At 52.6% G+C, this 20,847-nt stretch overlaps 2 protein-coding genes across 2 annotated transcripts in view; one reads left to right on the forward strand and one right to left on the reverse strand.

Annotated features, from left to right (window-relative positions):
• The window catches only part of CUNH6orf132 (chromosome unknown C6orf132 homolog), a 40,368-nt gene extending 34,801 nt beyond the window's left edge, over positions 1 to 5,567 (forward strand). The window contains exons 5-6 of the mRNA XM_017878291.1: positions 4 to 2,215; positions 2,799 to 5,567. Of these exons, the coding sequence (XP_017733780.1) occupies positions 4 to 2,215; positions 2,799 to 2,916 (2,330 nt within the window). The 3' untranslated portion in view covers positions 2,917 to 5,567. The remainder of the gene's footprint in view (positions 1 to 3; positions 2,216 to 2,798) is intronic.
• A 13,843-nt stretch (positions 5,568 to 19,410) lies between these two features.
• TAF8 (TATA-box binding protein associated factor 8) overlaps positions 19,411 to 20,847 on the reverse strand; it is a 47,030-nt gene continuing 45,593 nt past the window's right edge. The window contains exon 9 of the mRNA XM_017878246.1: positions 19,411 to 19,763. Within this exon, the coding sequence (XP_017733735.1) occupies positions 19,748 to 19,763 (16 nt within the window). The 3' untranslated portion in view covers positions 19,411 to 19,747. The remainder of the gene's footprint in view (positions 19,764 to 20,847) is intronic.

Below are 20,847 nucleotides of genomic sequence, written 5' to 3' on the forward strand. Positions count from 1 at the left end.
CACCACCCCCACTTCCTCCAGCTGCACCTCCTTTGCCCTGTGCTCAGAAGGCAGCCCATCCACCTGCTGGATTTACAAAACCCCCTAAATCCAGCTCTCCTGCTCTCAAACCCAAACCCAACCCCCCCAGCCCAGCGGACACAGCCTCTTCAGCACCTGCGGACTGGAGGGACCCCAGCCAGATGGAAAAGCTGCGGAACGAGCTGGCGGCCTATCTCTGTGGCTCCAGGAGAGAGGACCGATTCCTCAGTCACAGGCCAGGCCCAACAATGGCCCAGAGCAAGGAGGGCAAGAAGGGCCCCAGCATGCTCGAGAAGGAGACTCCCCCGAGCCCGCCAGCAAAGGACACTCCCCCAGGTGTTCCTGAAAAGAGTCTTGGCGGCAGCAGCCTGACAGAGACAGAGGCTACCCCCAGCCTGACCCTGCCCCCTGTGGACTACCTTCCCCAAGACTCTCCAACTCCCAGTGTGCGGCAGATCCGGAATGAGTTGGAGGCCCGGCTCTCCTCATCAGCAGAGAAGGAGGCTAAGCCCAGCATAGGATCTCTGCCCCCTAAGCCTCGGCTAGAAGGGGGACGAATTTTTGAAAATGGGGCTGATAATGACAAACTCTCCAAGCCTGTGGTCAAGAATCTGCCACCTCAATCTACCACCCTGCTGCCAACCACACCACTCCAGCCCAAGGCCATGTTGGGACCAGCCACACCACCCAAGGCTACATCTGGGTCAGCCACACCACCCAAGGCCACACCTGGGCCAACCACACCACCCAAGGCCACATCTGGGCCAACCACACCACTCAAGGCCACAGCTGGGCCAGCCACACCACCCAAGGCCACATCTGGCCTGGCCATACCATCTACAGCCACAACTTTGCCCACCACCACATCCCAACTGATGGCAGAGAAAGACTCAGGCCCAGCTGGGCAGCCAGCAAAGCCAGCATCTCAAGAAGTTTCCACTCCCTCCCAGCCAAGGGGAGAGGGGTCCCCCTCAGAGGCCACTAGGCTGCCCACACAGGGAGCCCACTCATCGCCAGCCCTCCCACCAAAGACATCTCCTGGTGAAGGAGAGGTGCCGTGTCTCTACAAGCCCCACTGCCACCAGAGCAGCCTCAGCCTTGAGGTTGCTGTGGTGATGCCCACCCTGGCCAGAGGAGGGGCTGCAGGGCCAGGGGAGCCCGTAGAGGTGAAGGAGCCCCCAGGGCTGCCAGCCAAGCCCTCTGTCTCAGCCCAGCCCACTGATGAACTCCTCAGGCACCCGGTGACTGGGGAGGTGGTGGAGCGGGGCTCACCGATGGCCCTGCTCCTGGCGGCCAGGCAGAGGGCGCAGAAGGGGAGACCTGGAGGGGCTGCCCTGGGTCGGTCCTCTCTGCCAGGAAGTCTCCGTGACCACAGCCAGCAAGCCGAGGCCAGCTCTGACAGCATCTTCCACAGCCAAGGCAGGCCCAACTGCTTCACTGTGGTGCCCAAGTTACCCAAGGAAGCTGAGAAGGACTCCCCGCTGACGACCGAAATACCCAATAAGTGGGGGCCACGACCGGGAAGAGACGCAGAGGGCACAGAGCGGAGCCGCAGGCACAACTGGACAAAGCTGGAGCCCCAGGCCCCTGTGGCCTGGGAAAGAGCTGCTACCTCCAACCTCCCCCAGGGCCACCCGCTGCCCAAGTCCTTCTCCTCTCCACCTTCTCCTTCGTACAAGAGGGAGGAGGAGGAGGAGGAGTTCAACTTCGAGGTCATCCCACCGCCGCCAGAGTTCAGCAATGACCCTGAGCCCCCGGCCCCGGCCCTCCAGTATCTGGGCCGCCGGAGCTCCCCTCCCCGGAACAACTACTCAGGCTTGGGGCAGCCCCCAAGCGCTGGCCTCGGGGCGCCCCCGGCTCTCGGCTTCTCGCGCTTTCCCGCGGGCGCGCGCTACGCCGGGGCTGGGGGCCTGGAGCGCTTCTCGGGAGGGGGCCGCTCGCTCATAAAGAAGCGCCTGTACGTCGGGGAGCCGCACCGCGACCCAGGGCTGCCCCGCGGAGGCACCGGCCGCAGCCTGAGCCCTCCCAACTGCTTCCGGCCGCAACCCGGCGGCCCCGAGATGCGGCGCGTGAACTCGGCGGGTCGCGCGCCCCCCGGAGGCCTGCATGCAAGGAGGCTGTCCCTGGAGGGCGCCGCCCGGGGCGCCGCGGAGGCCAAGCACAAAGCGCATGGCAGCGCCCCAGCTGCTGGCAGGTGAGCTGCGGACCCGCCTGGTGCGGGAAGCCGGGAGGGGTGGAAAGCCAGGCGAGGGCCAAGGAGGCCCGACCATCAGTCAAGAGAAAACATTTGGTTTTCTCCCTTCGGCCTTGCAGGTAGAACTGGGAGGGAAGCCCAATTACCGGGAGAGGGCGCTGTTGGGGCCTTCCTGACCTGCTTCCTGACCTCCCTTGTTCTCTTTCCCCATCATCTCCTCTCGTCTCTCTCCCATGGGCTAGATCCCAGCGGTCAGGCTAAGTGTGGGGCGGGCAGAGATCCGAGTGGTCCTTCGGTGGAGGGATTTTCCAACACAGAGTTGGATCCAGACACAGGCTAGGAGTGAAAGATTTCTGAGAGAGAGGCTATTAGGCATGTTCTCTGGCCAGCAGGGCCCAGACCGGAATGGGAGCCCTGTCTGTGATGGTCTGCAGTCCCTCCCTGGGGTGGATAAGCCCAGGGCTTGTGGGGGCAAATACAGAAGTATGAGCAGCATCTTTTCCTCTCGGTCTCTGGGGGAGATGGGAGGCGTGTTGGCTAACTAGCTGCAGATATTAACCTCACATCTCTTGCTCTCCCCCAGGTCTCCCCACACCACCACCCGCTATGGAAGCCCCATCAACACGTTCACCGTGAGGCCTGGGACCCGCCATCCCATCTCCTATGCCTGCTCAGGGGCCCATCGGAAAGCCACCTCCTGAGCCAGGGGTTCTCTTAGCTCTATTCCAACAAACTGTGTCCTTAAGGATCTGGGCACTTGTTTCTTGTGGGGGACGGGAGGTACACAGCAGCTGTTAGGCGACCTGACTCAGACACAGAGGAGTCTTTGATCCCCAAAGACCAACGATGAGAAGCAGTGGCCCAGGAAGATCAAGAGTGGGCTTCTGTTTCCCAAAGCCGGGTGTGGCTGTGGACTGTTTACACATCGGGGGTGGGAGGGGAAGGAGGTTAGAGAGGAGGAACCATTAAGGACCTGGGCGCTGAGTTTCTGCTCTCTGGTACTGTCTGCTTTAGCAAGAGTTATTTAAAACAGTTTTACAAACACGGCCTACTGAGCAGGTTCTGAAAGCAAGGGGTGGGGCACTGACTCTGAACTGGAACCCATCAAGATAGTTGTGATTGTCTCTCAGGCCCTTGCAAAGGGCTGATTCCCAGCTCTATCCTGGTGGGTGTGCAGGGCACCGAAGGCGGATCTTTAGCCTCCATCACCTGCCATACCAAGCAAGAGTAGACACCTGGGTTTCCTAGGCACATTGAGGTGGGACCACGAATGTGTATGTATAACACATGGAGAAGGACCATGTGTGGGGTGGGGAGAGAAGCTCCCACATGTGGAATGGAAGCCCTTTGCATTGGCCAAGGGCAGAGGTGGGAGATTGATGGTTCATTTCTCATTGGCCCTGGCCCTTAGCTACAGGGAAGCCTAGAGAGAGGACCCTCTAGAGAGAGGACCCTTGGCAAGTTTAGGATGGGAAGCAGGGTTAAGCCTGGCTGTGCTATTCAGACCTGTGCAGCCCTGATTTTGGGGATTGGGCCCAAGGAGCTGAGTCTTTGGCTTGACACTAGGGGCCTTACATGGCCAGGTCTCATATGGGATTTGGAGAGGGCACTTTTCCTAACACTGATACTACAAGTCACCAATACTATTGATGCCTTAAGATGCTATAAAGCCTTGGAGAGTAGAGGCAGCAGAGATGGGAATGGAGGTCTGAAGAAGCTTGCTGCTGAAGGGGAATGTGTTTGGGAAAGTCAAGAGTGGTAGGATTGGTTGGCCGGATGCAGTGACTCACACCTGTAATCCCAGCACTTTGGGAGGCCGAGGCTGGTGGATCACTTGAGGTTAGAAGTTCGAGACCACCTTGCCAAAATGGTGAAACCCTATCTCTACTAAAAATATGGGGGAAAAAACAAGGGTGCTAGGATTGGGCCAGTTAAGAGCAGGGGAGACCTGGCCGGGCACGGTGGCTTACGCCTGTAATCTTAGCCCTTTGGGAGGCTGAGGTAGGTGGATCACGAGGTCAAGAGATTGAGACCATCTTGGCCTACATGGTGAAACCCTGTCTCTACTAAAAATACAAAAATGAACTGGGCATGGTGGTGTGTGCCTGTAGTCCCAGCTACTTGGGAGGCTGAGGCAGGAGAATCTCTCGAACCCGGGAGGCAGAGGTTGCAGTGAGCCGAGATCGCGCCACTGCACTCCAGCCCGGTGACACAGCAAGACTCCGTCTCAAAAAAAAAAAAAAAAAGAGCAGGGGAGACCTAATATTAGCATGGTGACCATGTGTCCTTTGCCTGGGCAGTCTAGGTTTATGCTTGTTTTCCAGTGAATTAGACCCCCTTCCACTTTGCAAAAAAGTCCTGGTTTAGATGCTATAATCACCAAACATATCAGGAAGCAATATTCCTTGGTCTTGCTTCTGTATCTTTAGGTCCTGGTGGGCCAAATTCCTGGGACCAGGCCAAGGTGGCCTGCCTCAGGAAGAAGGAAGGACTGAAGAGTGGCCCATTTCAGAGGAGCAGGCTGGTGGGGGCCAGCCAGAAAGTAGTTCCCTTTGGGGGAAGATGTTGGACATTTATTATTTGTGGTAACCAGCCTAGGCACTGCGTTGTCAGGACAGCAGGTGAGCCACTTTAGGGAAGAAAATGCAGGGGTGGGTGGGTGCCCAGATGACCAAGGCCAGCCACCCTGATGGGGTAGGGCCTGGTTATCTGTGTTCAAGAAGCGAATCCCACCACAGCCCCAGCACTAGGTCTCTCTATATGTATGTATTTTCCCTGTACAATGTTTTATAAAAGAGATCACTAATTTATCTGCTGTGCTAAGGCCTGAGGAGTAGGGTGTAGACTCTCAACTGTATATTGCTCTGGGGTGGGCAGGGAAGACTGAGTCTCGCTTGACTTGGAAAATAAACGGCCAGTTTGGACTGGCCTCCAGCTCCGTGGCTGTGTTTGTCTAACAAGGATTTGGGTAACTATTGGATACAAGCCACTATTTAGCATGGATAGACTGCCATCAACTCACTCACATGACTCCTGTTCATGGCAAGCGAATAGTCTGTCTAGTGGAGGAGAGGACTGAAAAGAGCACACAAAAACATCAAAAATTACAAGTAGTAAGAAGGAAGGGAACAGGGAACGTGAGAGAATAGCTAGATTGGGGAGAAGAGTGGATTTACTTGGGGTGGTCAGGGAAGGCCTCTTGTGGTGGTGACATACTGATTTAGGCAAAGCATCCAGCACGTGCCTAGCGCTTAGTAGTAGATCAACAGATGGCATCTTTGGGTGATGGCTACCTCACATTTGTATGTGGCCCATCACAATTTTCCATAAAGCTTTTTTTATTTTAAGGCCATCTTGATGTCATACTTTTAGAATATTTTGTTTTATTATTATTATTTTAGACGGAGTCTTGCTCTGTCGCCTAGGCTGGAGTGCACTGGCACCATCTTGGCTCACTGCAACCTCCACCTTCCAGGTTCAAGCGATTCTCCTGCTTCAGCCTCCCGAGTAGCTGGGATTACAGGCATGCACCACAACGTCCAGCTAATTTTTGTTATTTTTTAGTAGCAACGGGGTTTCACTATGTTGGCCAGGCTGTTCTTGAACTCCTGACCTTGTGATCCACCCGCTTCGGCCTCCCAAAGTGCTGGGATTGCAGGCATGAGCCACAGCACCCGGCCCCCAATTTATTTTTTTTCCAGAAAAGAAAACCAGAAGAGTCATCTCGAGACAGTGTTAGAGAAAGCGTTGTGTTTCCGCCTCTGAGTCTTTTGTGGGGACTTTATGGGAAAAGGAAGATGATGCTGAAATTTGGGCTTCCAGGAAGGGCCTCTCCCATCCTTGGTGCCTCCTCGTTCGCCTGTCTCTCACTGTCCCCCTACATATACCATGATGCCCTCATTCTGGAAACTCCAAGTGGGGATAGTGGCTCAGGCCCTTCATCTGGCTTTTCTCCCCACCCTTGCTCCCTTCTAACATTTTCTCCCTCATCTGACATGGGAGGGGCAATGGTTAACCTAGGAGGGAGGGCAGAGAACAAGGGCCCCACATCCTGGCTCTGCCTCTGACAAGCTGTGTGACCGGGGTGTCAGCTGACTCATCGGAGAAGTGGGGAGGGTGGACTTGGGCCGTGTCTGGATATTAAACTTTGTTGGATCCCTGACCTCTTTGAGAAACTGATGCACGCTTCTCAAGAGGCCACAAGTGCATTTTATACACTATTTCAGGCACCCCACAGATTCCCCCACATTCAGGCTCCACAGGCTTCACGTTGAAAACTCCTTAAGTGACAGTGGTTAAGGTACCCGCCAACGCTTATTTAACCTTGACAGTTTGCAAAGTTCCTTTTCTCTCTCGTTTACCTGTGACAATCCTCTAAAATGTGCCAGCCATGTAATACTCCTAATTCCATTTTGTTGATGAGGAAACGAAGGCCCCCGGGAAGACATGTGAGTTGCTCAGAATGACCCCTCTGACTGGAAACCCTGTTCTTTCTGCGTGAATCATCACAGCTGCCTCCCTTATAGCTGTAACCACTCTCCCCACCCACTTATCCTCTCCCAGTCGTACCCCCCAAACTTTACCTCTATTAGAGTGGCGGTGGAGGAGAGGCTGAGTGGGCTAGAGCTACCCTGGTGCCAAAACAAGATGAATGGGCATGGGTGGGGCAGATGTTCCTGGATCAGATTGGCCACACCTTGGTTTCTGAAGCCTTTTCACTATTCCCTGGGCCAGAACCCCACCCCACCTCTCTTGTGAAGCCCAGCCTGGCCCAAAGCAACAGCTAGGACAGGTCCCTGGAAAAGCTGAGCTGGAAGCCTGGGGCCTGGCATCAGCAATATGTAAAGGGGCCTGTCCTGGAAAAGGTCAAGCTCAGCTTTTGTCACGGCCAGGCTTGTTGAAGGAGAGAGGTGTCCTCTCACTCCAGGTGAGCCCTTCTGTGCAAAGCTGTAGGACAGGTGACTCCAGAACCTGGAGGGGTGAGGGAGAGGCCACCTCACTGCTAAGCTGTCAGGCAGGCCTGCCCCCACCTGCTCACCCATCTGCCTACCCCTGGCAGCCTGTGGCCGCTTCCATTTCTGCAGCTCAAAGGCCATCATCAGTCAGCTGTACGGGCAGGGTGGGCACTGGCACCCGTCAGAGAGCCCGGGCCTCCTCCCTCCAAAGCCCCAGGGATGGCCAGATTCTGAGCCCTGCTGCTGGGGCCTCTGGGATGCTTTTTGCCAGTGATGTGAGAAAAGGTGCTCTTCTGGGAGAGGGGAAGAGAACAAGGCAATTTATTATGAATACTCCCTCATTGCATGGATAATCCTGTGCTCCTCTGCCCAATTCCCACACCTCTGGAAACTTCACTCACATTTGGCACAGATGAGCCACTCCTCCCTCCTTCCCCTTCTTGAGAATCGTTCTCTGAGCCTGTGCGGAACAAGGTGCTCCGATTCTCTGTCTTGCACGCTGGCTTCTTTCCTCCCTCCAGGTGTCTCCCTGTCCACCCTGTCCTCGGCTCTCCACTCCTTCTCTAGTTTCTTCCTCAGGAGACAGTGTCACCCCTCACGCTCACCTGTACCAGGGGTCCATATTTCTAACTTTGGAAGTGCCTCCTGGATATGTCCACGTGGGTGCCTGGCCATCCACTCAAATCCAACCTCTCTAAAAAGTGATTCTCCCCTACTTCCTTCTCACACAATTGTGTGGCCAGAGCACCCAGACCAATGGCTCCAAACTACCCCCAAATACTCATCCCCGCCTCACTGCTTGGGCTCCCTTGGCTTCCCCTAGGCCAGCTTACACTCAAGGCCCAGCTTGGATTGGAGCTCCTGCAGGAAGCCTTCCCCAGCCCTGCTCTGCTCGGAGACCTCTTCCTCCTCCATACCTACCTCTCCCACTTCTGTGGCAGCCTCTTCTTTATCCTCAGGCTTCAGCTCAGACATCCCTCACCTACTAGGCCACAGCAGCTCCTGCTGAAGCTTCCCACAGTCCCTGCTGCTTTCCTTCCCCCCACTAGTGTTACTTGGTCTACATCTCTCCCAGCAACTTACAAGCTCCACAATGTAAGGACTGCCTCACTCATCACAGTATCCCCAGCATCCAGTGCTGCTCCTGGCACTAGCAGGTACTCAGTATATTGAGTTTATTGACGAATAAAAGTTACTACTGAATCAGATATCATCAAGCATTGTGTAAGTTCCTTGGCTGGGCGCGGTGGCTTACGCCTGTAAACCCAACACTTTGGGAGGCCGAGAAGGGTGGATCACCAGGTCAGGAGTTCAAGACCAGCCTTACCAACATGGTTAAACCCCATCTCTACTAAAAATACAAAAAAAAATTAGCTAGGCGTGGTGGTACGTGCCTGTAATCCCAGCTACTCAGGAGGCTGAGGCAGGAGAATCGCTTGAACCTGGGAGGTGGAGCTTGCAGTGAGCCAAGATCACACCATTGCACTCCAGCCTGGGTGACAGAGCGAGACTCCATCAAAAAAAAAAAAAAGTTCCTCGAGGGCAAAGGCCATGTCTCCAGTGGTCTCATGAATACCTAACCTTATCCTTTCTAAGTTGTGGAACTTCATCTAATGCTGAGGTTATCAAGCTGCGAGAAGGTTTAGTTTTAGGGATGAGTTTCTAAGGTCTCATCATAAAGGTGTCCAGATGCCTTGGAGTGGCTCCTGCCTGGGGGGCTGAGATACTGCGTCCTCTAAGTAGAGACATGAGCTGGGATGTGATGGCACCAGGTGAGGGAGTTCTGGTCCTCAGAAAGGGCTAAGGCGTGGGGATCTCAGGCAGCCCTCTGCACCCCCCCAGCGAGCCAGCCACAGGGCGGCCAGCTCCAACAATCCAGGTGATCTGCATATTCTGTTCCTTTTTCCCTTTTGCGCCTCTTTGGTCTTCAGCAAACTTACTTGGTGCCACAGCCTATCTCAGCTGTGGACCAAGGGTGAAGTTTCTGTCACATGGGCCAAAGAACTGAGAAGGGGCCAGGGCGGCAGAAGCCAGCCAGACCCGACCCGCTCACCAGCCCTCCCCACCTGCAGAGCCCACCTTCAAGAGGAAAGCCGTGCGATTCTAGGTTTGGTTTTTATGAAGGAATGGGCTCCCTGCACGAGGTTCTCAGGGCCTAGCAGGGGTCTAAGCACAGAGTGGGGACCCCATAGACTTGCTGTTTTGAATCTCTTCCACCTCAGCATAGGATCATTAGCCCTAATGCTACTCCCAGAAATGGGATACATGCTTCTCTTTTTTTTTTTTTTTCCTGAGGCAGGGTCTTGCTCTGTTGCCCAGGCTGGAGTGCAGTAGTGCCCTCATAGGTCACAGCCTCCGGAGCCCAAGTGATCCACCTCAGTCTTCCAAGTAGCTGGGACTACAGGCATGCACCACCAGGCCTGGCTAATTTTTTTTTTTTTTTTTTTTGAGATGGAGTCTTGCTTTGTCACCAGGTTGGAGTGCAGTGGTGTGATCTCGGCTCACTGCAACCTCTGCCCTCCGGGTTCAAGCAATTCTCCTGCCTCAGCCTTCTGAGTAGCTGGGACTACAGATACCTGCCACCACACCTGGCTACTTTTGTATTTTAATAGAGACAAGGCTTCACCAGGCTGGTCTTGAACTCCCAACCTCGTGATCCACCCGCCTCGGCCTCCCATAGTGCTGGGATTACAGGCGTGAGCCACCATGCTCTGCCTAATTTTTGTTTTTATTTTTTTGTAGAGACACAGTCTCATTATGTTGTCCAGGCTGGTCTTGAACTCTTGGGCTCAAGCAATCCTGCTGCCTCAGCCTCCCAAAGTGCTGGGATTATGGGGAAGAGCCACCGCACTTNTCTGCCCTCCGGGTTCAAGCAATTCTCCTGCCTCAGCCTTCTGAGTAGCTGGGACTACAGATACCTGCCACCACACCTGGCTACTTTTGTATTTTAATAGAGACAAGGCTTCACCAGGCTGGTCTTGAACTCCCAACCTCGTGATCCACCCGCCTCGGCCTCCCATAGTGCTGGGATTACAGGCGTGAGCCACCATGCTCTGCCTAATTTTGTTTTATTTTTTTGTAGAGACACAGTCTCATTATGTTGTCCAGGCTGGTCTTGAACTCTTGGGCTCAAGCAATCCTGCTGCCTCAGCCTCCCAAAGTGCTGGGATTATGGGGAAGAGCCACCGCACTTATACTCCCTTCTCATTCTTGAAAATGGAATGTCTTCAATCTTGTCTTCTGCAGACTGAGCCTTCTGACTCCTTTCAACTTTCCTCACTGCAAAGGAGCATCTCCTGCCACTTTTCATTGTTGCCTTAGTTTATTTTCTGAGTCATTCAAGAGAGTTTGGTAGGCTCCTGCTTTCTCTGTCTCTCTCTGGGCTACCCCATCTGTCATCTTCCTGTCTTTTGGTTCACAACTTTCCAGCATTTGTTCTAATAGCTAAGGGCAGCATGGAATTCCACCGATGCAATTCAACATTGTGAGGGGGCGCTACTCGGTACAAGCCTAGGAACCTCGCAAAAGGCTCACAATTGAGTGTGGAAGACAGACATACACACAAATAACTGGACTATGGAGCAGGAGAATGCAACGCTCTCCCACCCAGGAGAGCCCGGTGGCCCAAGAGAGCATGGGACCACATGGGGCACTGTTGGGCTGTCCTTGTGGTTGCCCTCTCTTGCTGGCCTGTGACCCTTGTGGGAGCACGTGCATGAACTGGGCAGAGGAATGAGCGATGCCCTTTGTGTGCTTAGTTTTCCTACAGAGCGAGCTGTCTTTCAGTGACCTCTCTTGGCCATTTAAAGCTGCCCTTGACATTCACTTTAACTGGATTCTCCAGGGAGAGGAGAGGGGAGTGAGCAGAAGGCACCTGTGTAATTTACCCTGGTGTCCAGCACCACGGTCTTAGTCTGGCATCCCCATGTGTGCATGTGGAGTGGGCATTAGCCAACAGGTGGCACTTTGCTCACAAGTGCCTGAAGTTCGTGTGGCTGGTGGGGTTCAGGTTCAGATTGAGATCCATCTGAGGTTGACATGGCTCCTCCTAAGATCCAGGCACAAAGCTAAGTGCTATCCGGCACACCAGTCATTCTCAAACTCAGAAGTGCATCAGAAGCACTTGTCAAAACACAAGTTTCTGGGACTTGTTCCAAAGCTCCTGATTTAGTGGGTTTGGGATGGGGCTGGGGAATTCACATGTCTTTCTTTTTTTTTTTTTTTTTGGTTTTGTTTTCTGAGATGGAGTCTCTGTCTACCAGGCTGGAGTGCAGTGGCGCAATCTTGGCTCAGTGCAACCTCTGGGTTCAAGCAATTCTCCTGCCTCAGCCTCCCAAGTAGCTGGGATTACAGACACCCACCATCATGCCCAGCTAATTTTTGTATTTTTAATAGAAATGGGGTTTCACCATCTTGGCCAGGCTGGTCTCGAACCCCTGGCCTCAGGTGATTCACCTGCCTTGGCCTCCCAAAGTGCTGGGATTACAGGCGTGAGTCACCATGCCTGGCCGGGAATTCACATTTCTAACAAGTTTCCAGGTGAGGCTGCAAGTCTTGATGGTACAGGGACGGCACTTTGAGAACCCCTGCTGTGCAGTGTCATGTGTCATCACCTCATCTCCCTTGGGGCAGATAGTGCCATGCCCAGCTTACCAAAGAAGAAACCCCAGCCTCCGCAGGCCAAGTGACCTTGCCAAGGCCACACAGCTGGAGGGTGCTAGGGAGTCAAACAGCACCTGCTGCACTGCCTTTTGCCCCCAGGGCAATGGGGTTGGGGTGGGTGTGACAGCACTCTCCAAATTTTTGTTCCAGAGAGGGCAGTAAGTAGAGAGGGCATGCTTGGGGTAAGCAGTACTGGGAGGTGGTCATAGAGTCACTGTTAGGCTGACAGTCATTCTTTGGGTGGCCATAATGTTTTGTTTTGTTTTGTTTTGTTTTGTTTTGTTTTTGAGACGGAGTCTCGCTCTGTCGCCCAGGCTGGAGTGCAGTGGCCAGACCTCAGCTCACTGCAAGCTCTGCCTCCCGGGTTCACGCCATTCTCCTGCCTCAGCCTCCTGAGCAGCTGGGACTACAGGCACCCACCACCGCGCCTGGCTAGTTTTTTGTATTTTTTAGTAGAGATGGGGTTTCACCGTGTTAGCCAGGATGGTCTCGATCTCCTGACCTCGTGATCCGCCCGTCTCGGCCTCCCAAAGTGCTGGGATTACAGGCTTGAGCCACCGCGCCCGGCGCATAATGTTTTAAAGACACTTTCAGCAAGGCGCAGTGGTGCATGCCTATAGCCCCAGCTACTTGAGAGGCTCGCTTGAGCCCAGGAGTTTGAGACTGGCCTAGGCAACATAGTGAGACCTCATCTCAAAAAAATATTTAAAAATAAAAATAAGATACTTTTGCATCTATCTATCTGTCTACCTGCCTATCTATCTATCTATCTATCTATCTATCTTAGAGACAGGGTCTTACTCTGTTGCCCAGGCTGGTGTGCAGTGGCATGATCATGGCTCACTGAACCCTTAAACACCTGGACTCAAGTGATCCTCCCACCTCAGCCTCCTGAGTAGCTGGGACTACAGGTGCATGCCACCATGCCTGACTAATTAAAAACATTTTTTTTTTTTTAAAGATGGGGTGTCGACTGGGCATGGTGGCTCACACCTGTAATCCCTGCACTTTGGGAGGCCGAGACGGGTGGATCACGAGGTCAGGAGATCGAGACCATCCTGGCTAACACGCTGAAACCCCCGTCTCTACTAAAAATACAAAAAATTAGCCGAGCGCGGTGGCGGGCACCTGTAGTCCCAGCTACATGGGAGGCTGAGGCAGGAGAATGGCGTGAACCCGGGAGGTGGAGCTTGCAGTGAGTGGAGATCGCACCATTGCACTCCAGCCTGGGAGACAGAGTGAGACTCCATCTCAAAAAAATATATATATACAAAAATTAGCTGGGCGTGGTTGCACGCACCTGTAGTCTCAGCTACTCGGGAGGCTGAGGCAGGAGAATCACTTGAACCCAGGAGGTGGAGGTTGCAGTAAGCCGAGATTGCGCCACTGCACTCCAGCCTGGCGACAGAGTGAGAATCCGTCTAAAAAAAAAAAAAAGATGGTGTGTTGCTGTGTTGCCCAGGCTTGCTTCTGTTTCAATCAAGCCTCATGATACTGGTCAGCAAGCACTCACAATGGATGTTACACTGTTTCCCTCACCCTCTCCCTTTCTAGGACTGAAGCTTTCACACCCCAGCCAGCAGCTGGCAGTCCCTCCCCAGGAATTGTCCTTCCAGGGGAGTCACCTCACCCAAGGTCATGCCCACTCCCTAGAGGCAGCTCACATTCACTAAGTCCCTCCCCTCAATGCAGGACAACTCTGAAGGTCCTTGCAGACCAGGGTGCCCCTCCATTGCAAGTGCAGGCAGCCCAGCTTTGCCCTGTGCCCACTTCTCCCTCTCCCACACCGGTGTGCATCCTGAGGGCACTCCCAGCAATCTTGCTGCACGCAAACCTCAGTCTCCTGGGGAGCCTGTCCTGCAACAACTTATTAGGTACCAGGCACGATTCTAAGCACTTTACGCATATGATTTCATACGATCCTCCCAACAACCCCAAGAGGCAGGCACTTTTGTTACCAAAGGCTCTGTAACTTGTCCAAGGTCACAGAGCTAGCAAGCCAGAGAGCCAGGGTTGTTATGCAGGGAGTTGGTCCTGGAGCTCTGAAATGTTACAACGCTGTCTTCCAGAACATTCCTATAGTCTAGGTTGAGGAAATTCGACAGAACAGTGAAGATGTATTCTGACTGATTTGAGGGGGAAAAGAATCTCGGCCAGGTACGGTGGCTCACACCTGTTATCCCAGCACTTTGGGAAGTTGAGGCGGGTAGATCATTTGAGGTCAGGAGTTCAACACCAGCGTGGCCAACATGGTGAAACCCCGTCTCTACTAAAAATACAAAAATTAGCTGGGTGTGGTGGTGGGCGCCTGTAATCCCAGCTACTCAGGAGGCTGAGGCAGGAGAATCGTCTGAATCCAGGAGGCGGAGGTTGCAGTGAGCCGAGATCAGTGCCATTGCACTCCAGCCTGGGTCACAGGGCAAGACTCTGTCTCAAAAAAAAAAAAAAAGAAAACAATATCGACAAAACCAAAAAGAACACAACCACCAGATGGGATGAAGCTGTTCAGGAAGGCAGGGAACTGCAGTCCAACAATCCTTTCAATTATTCTAGATGGGTTTTTTCCTTGGATCTATCGAGAGGTAAGCCTGGGATAATAGACATGACATCCTCAACTCTCACCCACCCTGATGACTTCCAGCCCTCCCCTGAATACCACTCATGGAGCCAGCTACCAACTCAGTGTTTCCACTTGGCTGCCTAATGGCATCTCGCACTTAACAGGTGCACAGCTGAACACCTGAGTCCCGCTTGGCCTCCCACACCCAGAGCCTTCTCTACCTCAGAGCATGGAGCCGCATTCTTCCCTGACAGCTCTTCACACACCACTTCCAATCCCTTAGCAAATCTTGTCAGTTTAACTTTAAGATAAACCTACCATTTCTTTTCTTTCTTTCTTTTTTTTTTTTTTTGAGACGGGGTCTGGCTCTGTGGCCCAGGCTGGAGTGCAGTGGCGCGATCTCGGCTCACTGCAAGCTCCACCTCCTGGGTTCACGTCATTCTCCTGCCTCAGCCTACCGAGTAGCTGGGACTACAGGCACCCGCCACCGCGCCCGGCTAATTTTTTTTTGTATTTTTTAGTAGAGATGGGGTTTCACCATGTTAGTCAGGATGGTCTCGATCTCCTGACCTAGTGATCCGCCCACCTCGGCCTCCCAAAGTGCTGGGATTACAGGAAGTCAATTCTTAACACAGCGTCCAGGATGAGCCTGTTAAACCTAAGTCAGGTGAACTCACTCCTCTGTTTGGCCCACCCCTTCATGGTAAACACTATTATCATTAGGATGCCCACAAGACCCCACGTGCTCCAACCCTCTCTCACTCCTGCCCCTTACCACTCCATGCTGGCCACACTGAACTTCTTAAATACACTAAGCCCACTCTTGCCTCAGGGCTTTTGCACTGGCTATCCTGTGCCACCCAATGCTCTTTTCCATTGGTCTCAATTCAAATGTCACCCTCTTGGAGAGGACAGGCCTTCCATAATCACTCCATTAAAGGGCCATACCCCAGGCTGGGCATGGTGGCTCATGCCTGTAATCGCAGCACTTTGGGAGGCTGAGGTGGGTGAATGGCTTGAGACCAGGAGTTTGAGACCAACCTGGGCAATATGGTGAAACCCTGTCTGTACTAAAAATAAAAAAAATTAGCAGGGCATGGTGGTGTGCACCTATAGTCCCAGCCACTTGGGAGGCTGAGGTGGGAAGATTGATTGAGCTGGGGCAATTGAGTGAGCTGAGATCACACCACTGCACTTCAGCCTGGGTGACACAGCGAGACCCTGTCTCTAAATAAATAAATAAATAAATAAATAAATAAAGGGCAATGCCCTTCCTCCTCCACACCCTCTATTCTCATTATCCTGCTTAATCTTTTTCCTCAGCATTCATTGCCATCTTATGTACGTTTATTTGTTTATTCCTGGCCCTCTTCCTCCTCATGCCCAAATTGACTTATTTATTTATTTATTTATTTATTTTTTTTTTCTGAGATGGAGTCTCGCTCTGTCACCCAGGCTGGAGTGCTGTGGCCGGATCTCAGCTCACTGCAAGCTCCGCCTCCCGGGTTCATGCCATTCTCCTGTCTCAGCCTCCCGAGTAGCTGGGACTACAGGCGCCGCCACGTCGCCCGGCTAGTTTTTTGTAGTTTTAGTAGAGACGGGGTTTCACCGTGTTAGCCAGGATGGTCTCGATCTCCTGACCTCGTGATCCGCCCGTCTCGGCCTCCCAAAGTGCTGGGATTACAGGCTTGAGCCACCACGCCCGGCTCCAAATTGACTTATTTAAAGTCCATTTTCCACTGGTTCTGCTTTTTAATTCCTTTCTTTTTTTTTCACAAAGTCTCACTTTGTTGCCCAAGTTGGAATGCAGTGGCACAATCTCGGCTCACTGCAGCCTCCACCTCCCGGGTTCACGCAATTCTCCTGCCTCAGCCTCCCGAGTAGCTGAGACTACCGACACGCATCACCATGCTTGGCTAATTTTTTTGTATTTCCTAGTAGAGACGGGGTATCACTATGTTGGCCAGGCTGGTCTCAAACTCCTGACCTCATGATCCGCCCCCCTTGGCCTCCCAAAGTGCTAGGATTATAGGTGTGAGCCACCGCGCCCCACCTGCTTTTTAATTTCATAGTTTGTTGTTATTTATTATTTTTGTTATAAGCTGCTTCTAATCCATTATGGAATAAAAGATACATAACAAAGGAACCAGATTATTATCACTTGGCTTAAGGCAGAACCATTAATTAGACCAGTGCTTCTAATATTTTTCCTCCCAGATTGCCAAACAAACAAACAAAACAGCAAATAGACATGCCCTCCCACCCCCTTGAGCTTTAGGAGAGAAGCCTGAAGCTGCCACTAAAAAAGCAAAATGTCCTTGAGACTTTACTTTTCATGGGCATTCTACACTATATTTCCTAATGTATTTACACGTATTCAATTATAAAACTTCTCCTCAAAGTTTTCCAGTAAAAATAACCCCACCAATAACTGTTGCATGTAAAATGCTACTGATGTGGGGTCCTGGCGGTCCCTGTCCACCCTCGCCCCAGGGACCTTCACCCATGGTTGGGAGTTGGCAAGGAGGGACTGGAAACATCCTTTCCTTTGGGGAAGTGAATGGGCTGGAGCGGATAGGGCCTCGCCAGAGTCTTGAGTTCTAGTTCCAGCTCTGACACCTACTACAGTAGCTCAGTGACCTTGGGCAGGTCCCTCCATTGTAGTTTGGCCTGAGTTTCCTAAAAGGTTTGAGGTTTTGTTTGTTTGTTTGTCGAGACGGAGTCTCACTCTGTCTCCCAGGCTGGAGTGCAATGGTGTCATCTCGGCTCACTGCAACTTCTGCCTCCTGGGTTCAGGCGATTCTCCTGCCTCAACCTCCCGAGCAGATGGGATTACAGGCACCCGCCACCACCCCCGGCTAACTTTTGTATTTTTAGTAGAGATGGGGTTTCACCATGTTGGCCAGGCTGGTCTCGAACGCCTGACCTCAGGTAATCCGTGCACCTCGGCCTCCCAAAATACTGGGATTACAGGCATGAACCACCGTCCCTGGCTGGGTTTGGGTTTTTAAGCTTAGTTTCCACCAGGCTGAATGTAACCATAGGCCTTACACTTCTGAACATGATCAGATGGAAGAAGAAAGAAGATGGTGTCCGGGCACAGTGGCTCACGCCTGTAATCCCAGCACTTTGGGAGGCCGAGGTGGGAGGATCACCTGAGGTTGGGAGTTCGAGACCAGGCTGACCAACATGGAGAAACCCCATCTCTACTAAAAATACAAAATAACTGTTCGTGGTGGCACATGCCTGTAATCCCAGCTACTCAGGCGGCTGAGGCAGGAGAATCGCTTGAACCCGGGAGGCGGAGGTTGCAGTGAGCCGAGATCGCGCCACTGCACTCCAGCCTGGGCAATAACAAGAGCAAAACTCCGTCTCAAAAAAAAAAACAACAAAAAAGAAAGAGGATGGTGGTGAGAGCGGAACTGGGGCTGGACAGCTGGCGATTGCATTGGGTGGCTGGCGGATGTCCTGGCAGGGCATGGGCTGAGGCAGGGAGGCTTCAGGGGGTTGGTGCTCCTGGGAGGATCCAGAGCTGGGGCCTGCTCAGGCTTGGCTCTCTTCTGTGCTATAGAAAGCTCTGCAGTGAAGGGGGCTGGAGGGCCCAGGCTATTTCTGGGGCTGGGCTTTCCTGGAGGTGGGGTGGGTGCCCATCCAATCTTCCAAAAGAGGGCAGAGCTACCAACTCATCAGTGCCAACATCTGAATCACAGGCCAAGAACGCAGCCCTCCTATGTCACCCTGTTCTCCCTCGCCACTGAGGCACCTGTGAACCACAGTGCAACACTTCCCATTCCTGCTTGTCACTAGCACTCTCCAGAAGTGTGCTTGGTCCATAGCCTAGCCCCTGCCCACCCATCAGGTGACCACATCTCTGAGGAGAGAGGCAGCTCACCTGGGAAGAATGTCAATTCTTCCACAAGGATCACGCTTGTCTTTTTTTTTTTTTTTTTTTTTTTTTTTTTGAGATGGCGTCTTGCTCTGTCGCCAGACTGGAGTGCAGTGGCGCGATCTTGGTTCACTGCAACTTCTGCTTCCTGAGTTCAAGTGATTCTCCTGCCTCAGCCTCCTGAGTAACTGTAACTGGGACTATAGGCACGAGCCACCACACTCAGCTAATTTTTGTATTTTTAGTAGAGAAGGGGTTTCACCATGTTGGCCAGGATGGTCTCGATCTCTTGATCTTGTGATCTGCCTGCCTCAGCCTCCCAAAGTGCTGGGATTACAGGCGTGAGCCACTGTGCCCGGCCCACACTTGTCATCTCTAACACCACATCTCTCCATGATACCTCCGAGGCATTATGAACCTGCTCTATCGATGAAGAAGGTAAGACTCAGAGCAATTTGATCACTTGTAGCTGACTGAGCTGTCAGGTAGGGGCTGGCCACAGACCTGCCAGGCATCTTTCCTCCCTGTCACTGTGCTCTGCATTTAAGGGTGGGAAAGGGGGTAAGAATCTCAGGGGAGTGAAAAAGAAAACCAGGAAAACTTAAACAAGGATACAGAACATGCATTTCATAAGCCACCCCCTGTGTAATAACAAAAGAAGAGATACCTGTATTCCTAGAATAGCTTTGAAGGAGCACATAAGACCAGTGATAGCAGCTGTTTCTGGAGTGGGGAATGGGGTGACTGAAGAAATGGAATGAGAAGGAAGAAGGTGTAGTTTGTAACTGATTTACTCTTTTGTACCTTTTGAGTTTTGTGCTGTGTCCATTTATTATATGAGTTAATATAAAGTACTTAAATTAGTACCTGGCACATAGTAAGTGCTATATAAATGTAAGCACTATGTAGATGCAAGCTATTATTATTTTTAAATCATGTAAAATTCTTTTGAGGAGAGACAGGGAGAGGGGAGTGGGTGAGGCACTGTTCTGGGCTTTGGGTTGGAACTGGCTATATGGCCAGGCCCTGTGAGGAGAAGCAGGGTTCCTGGGCACCTCCAAGAGCTCAGGAGGGATGCAGGCCTCCTTCAGACAAGCTGAGGACACACTGTGAAGCAGAGGAAGGCTTCAGGCGAGGCCACGAGACATGGCGCACTCGGGCTCTCGAGGGAGGGCTCTGAGAGGAGGGAGACTATTTCAGAGGGCGCGGCAGAACCCGCCCTGGGCTCCTTGAGGACAGGATTTACATCCTCCGGATTGGCCGAATGACCTTCCCGATGGCTGCGCCTGGCCTGTCACCTGGGCGATCTGACAAGCTTGTGGGGTAGCACCTGCACCAGCAAGGGCTGGAAGGAGCACAGAGCTTGGGTTTGCTTCCGTGTGTGTCTTTCTCGACCTTTGTGGCTGCTCTCCTGGTGACCAATGTCCTTGGGGAGCACTTGGTAGCTTAGGACAAAGTCTCACAATTCTCTAGAATGTATCCGGCCTGAGGAATGTAGGGTGAAGAAAACCACTTTGCTCGTTCTATTTGGATTGTCAGGAGAGGTTGGTGGAAGAGGGGGCAGCTTCTGGCCCTGGAGAGGGGGTGCCTCAGATCAGGGGAATGGCTTGTGATGATTTAAACGGTGTGTTTCTCCCCGGGAGAACTCAGAGTTCCTGAAGGAGTTGCTCACCTCACACATGTGCACCCCTGGAGAACAATCCCTGAAGTGAAAGCCCATGGTGGCCACGGTGCTCCCGGCACAGGAGAGAAAGCCACGTTCTGTTCAGAGCTTCTCGGCTCTCTCCTCAGCCACGCTTAGCGATGAGGACACCATATTTCAAAATCACAATATGGAAAAGCACACCTCAATCATAGTAACAGACAATCAAGTGAAGGCTATTCTGAAATAGCATTTTTCACTTATCAGATTGGCAAAAGTGTAAAACACATGGCGTTGGCTACGGTGTAGGGAAATGGCCTGTTTTTCTGGAGGAAGGTGACATTGGCATGGCCTCTATGGAGAGCATTTGGCAATAGCTGCTGTCCTAGTCTGCTCAGGCTGCTCCAACAAAGTACTAGAAACCGGGTGGCTTATGAACAACAGAAATATATTTCTCACAGTGCTGGACGCTAGGAAGCCCAAGATCAAGGCTGATTGGGCATCTGGAGAGGGCCTGTTTTCTGGCTCACAGACGGTGCCTTCTCACTGTGTCCTCACATGGTGGAAGGGGCGAGGCAGCTCTCTCTTTTTTCTTTTTGTGATGGAGTCTCGCTCTGTCACCAGGCTGGAGGGCAGTGGCGCGATCTTGGCTCACTGCAACCTCTGCCTCCCAGGTTTGAGCAATTCTCCTGCCTCAGCCTCCCAAGTAGCTGGGATTACAGGCATCCACCACCATGCTCAGCTAATTTTTGTATTTTTAGTAGAGATGGGGTTTCACCGTGTTGGCCAGGCTGGTCTCAAACTCCTGACCTTAAGTCATCTGCCCACCTTAGCCTCCCAAAGTGCTGGGATTACAGGCATGAGCTACTGTGCCCGGCCTCTCTGGGGGCTTTTATTTTTTCTTTTTTTATTTTCTTTATTTATTTT

This window comes from Rhinopithecus bieti, unplaced genomic scaffold (genome assembly GCF_001698545.2).
Source record: "Rhinopithecus bieti isolate Rb0 unplaced genomic scaffold, ASM169854v2 scaffold_9981, whole genome shotgun sequence".
Lineage (NCBI taxonomy): Eukaryota > Metazoa > Chordata > Mammalia > Primates > Cercopithecidae > Rhinopithecus > Rhinopithecus bieti.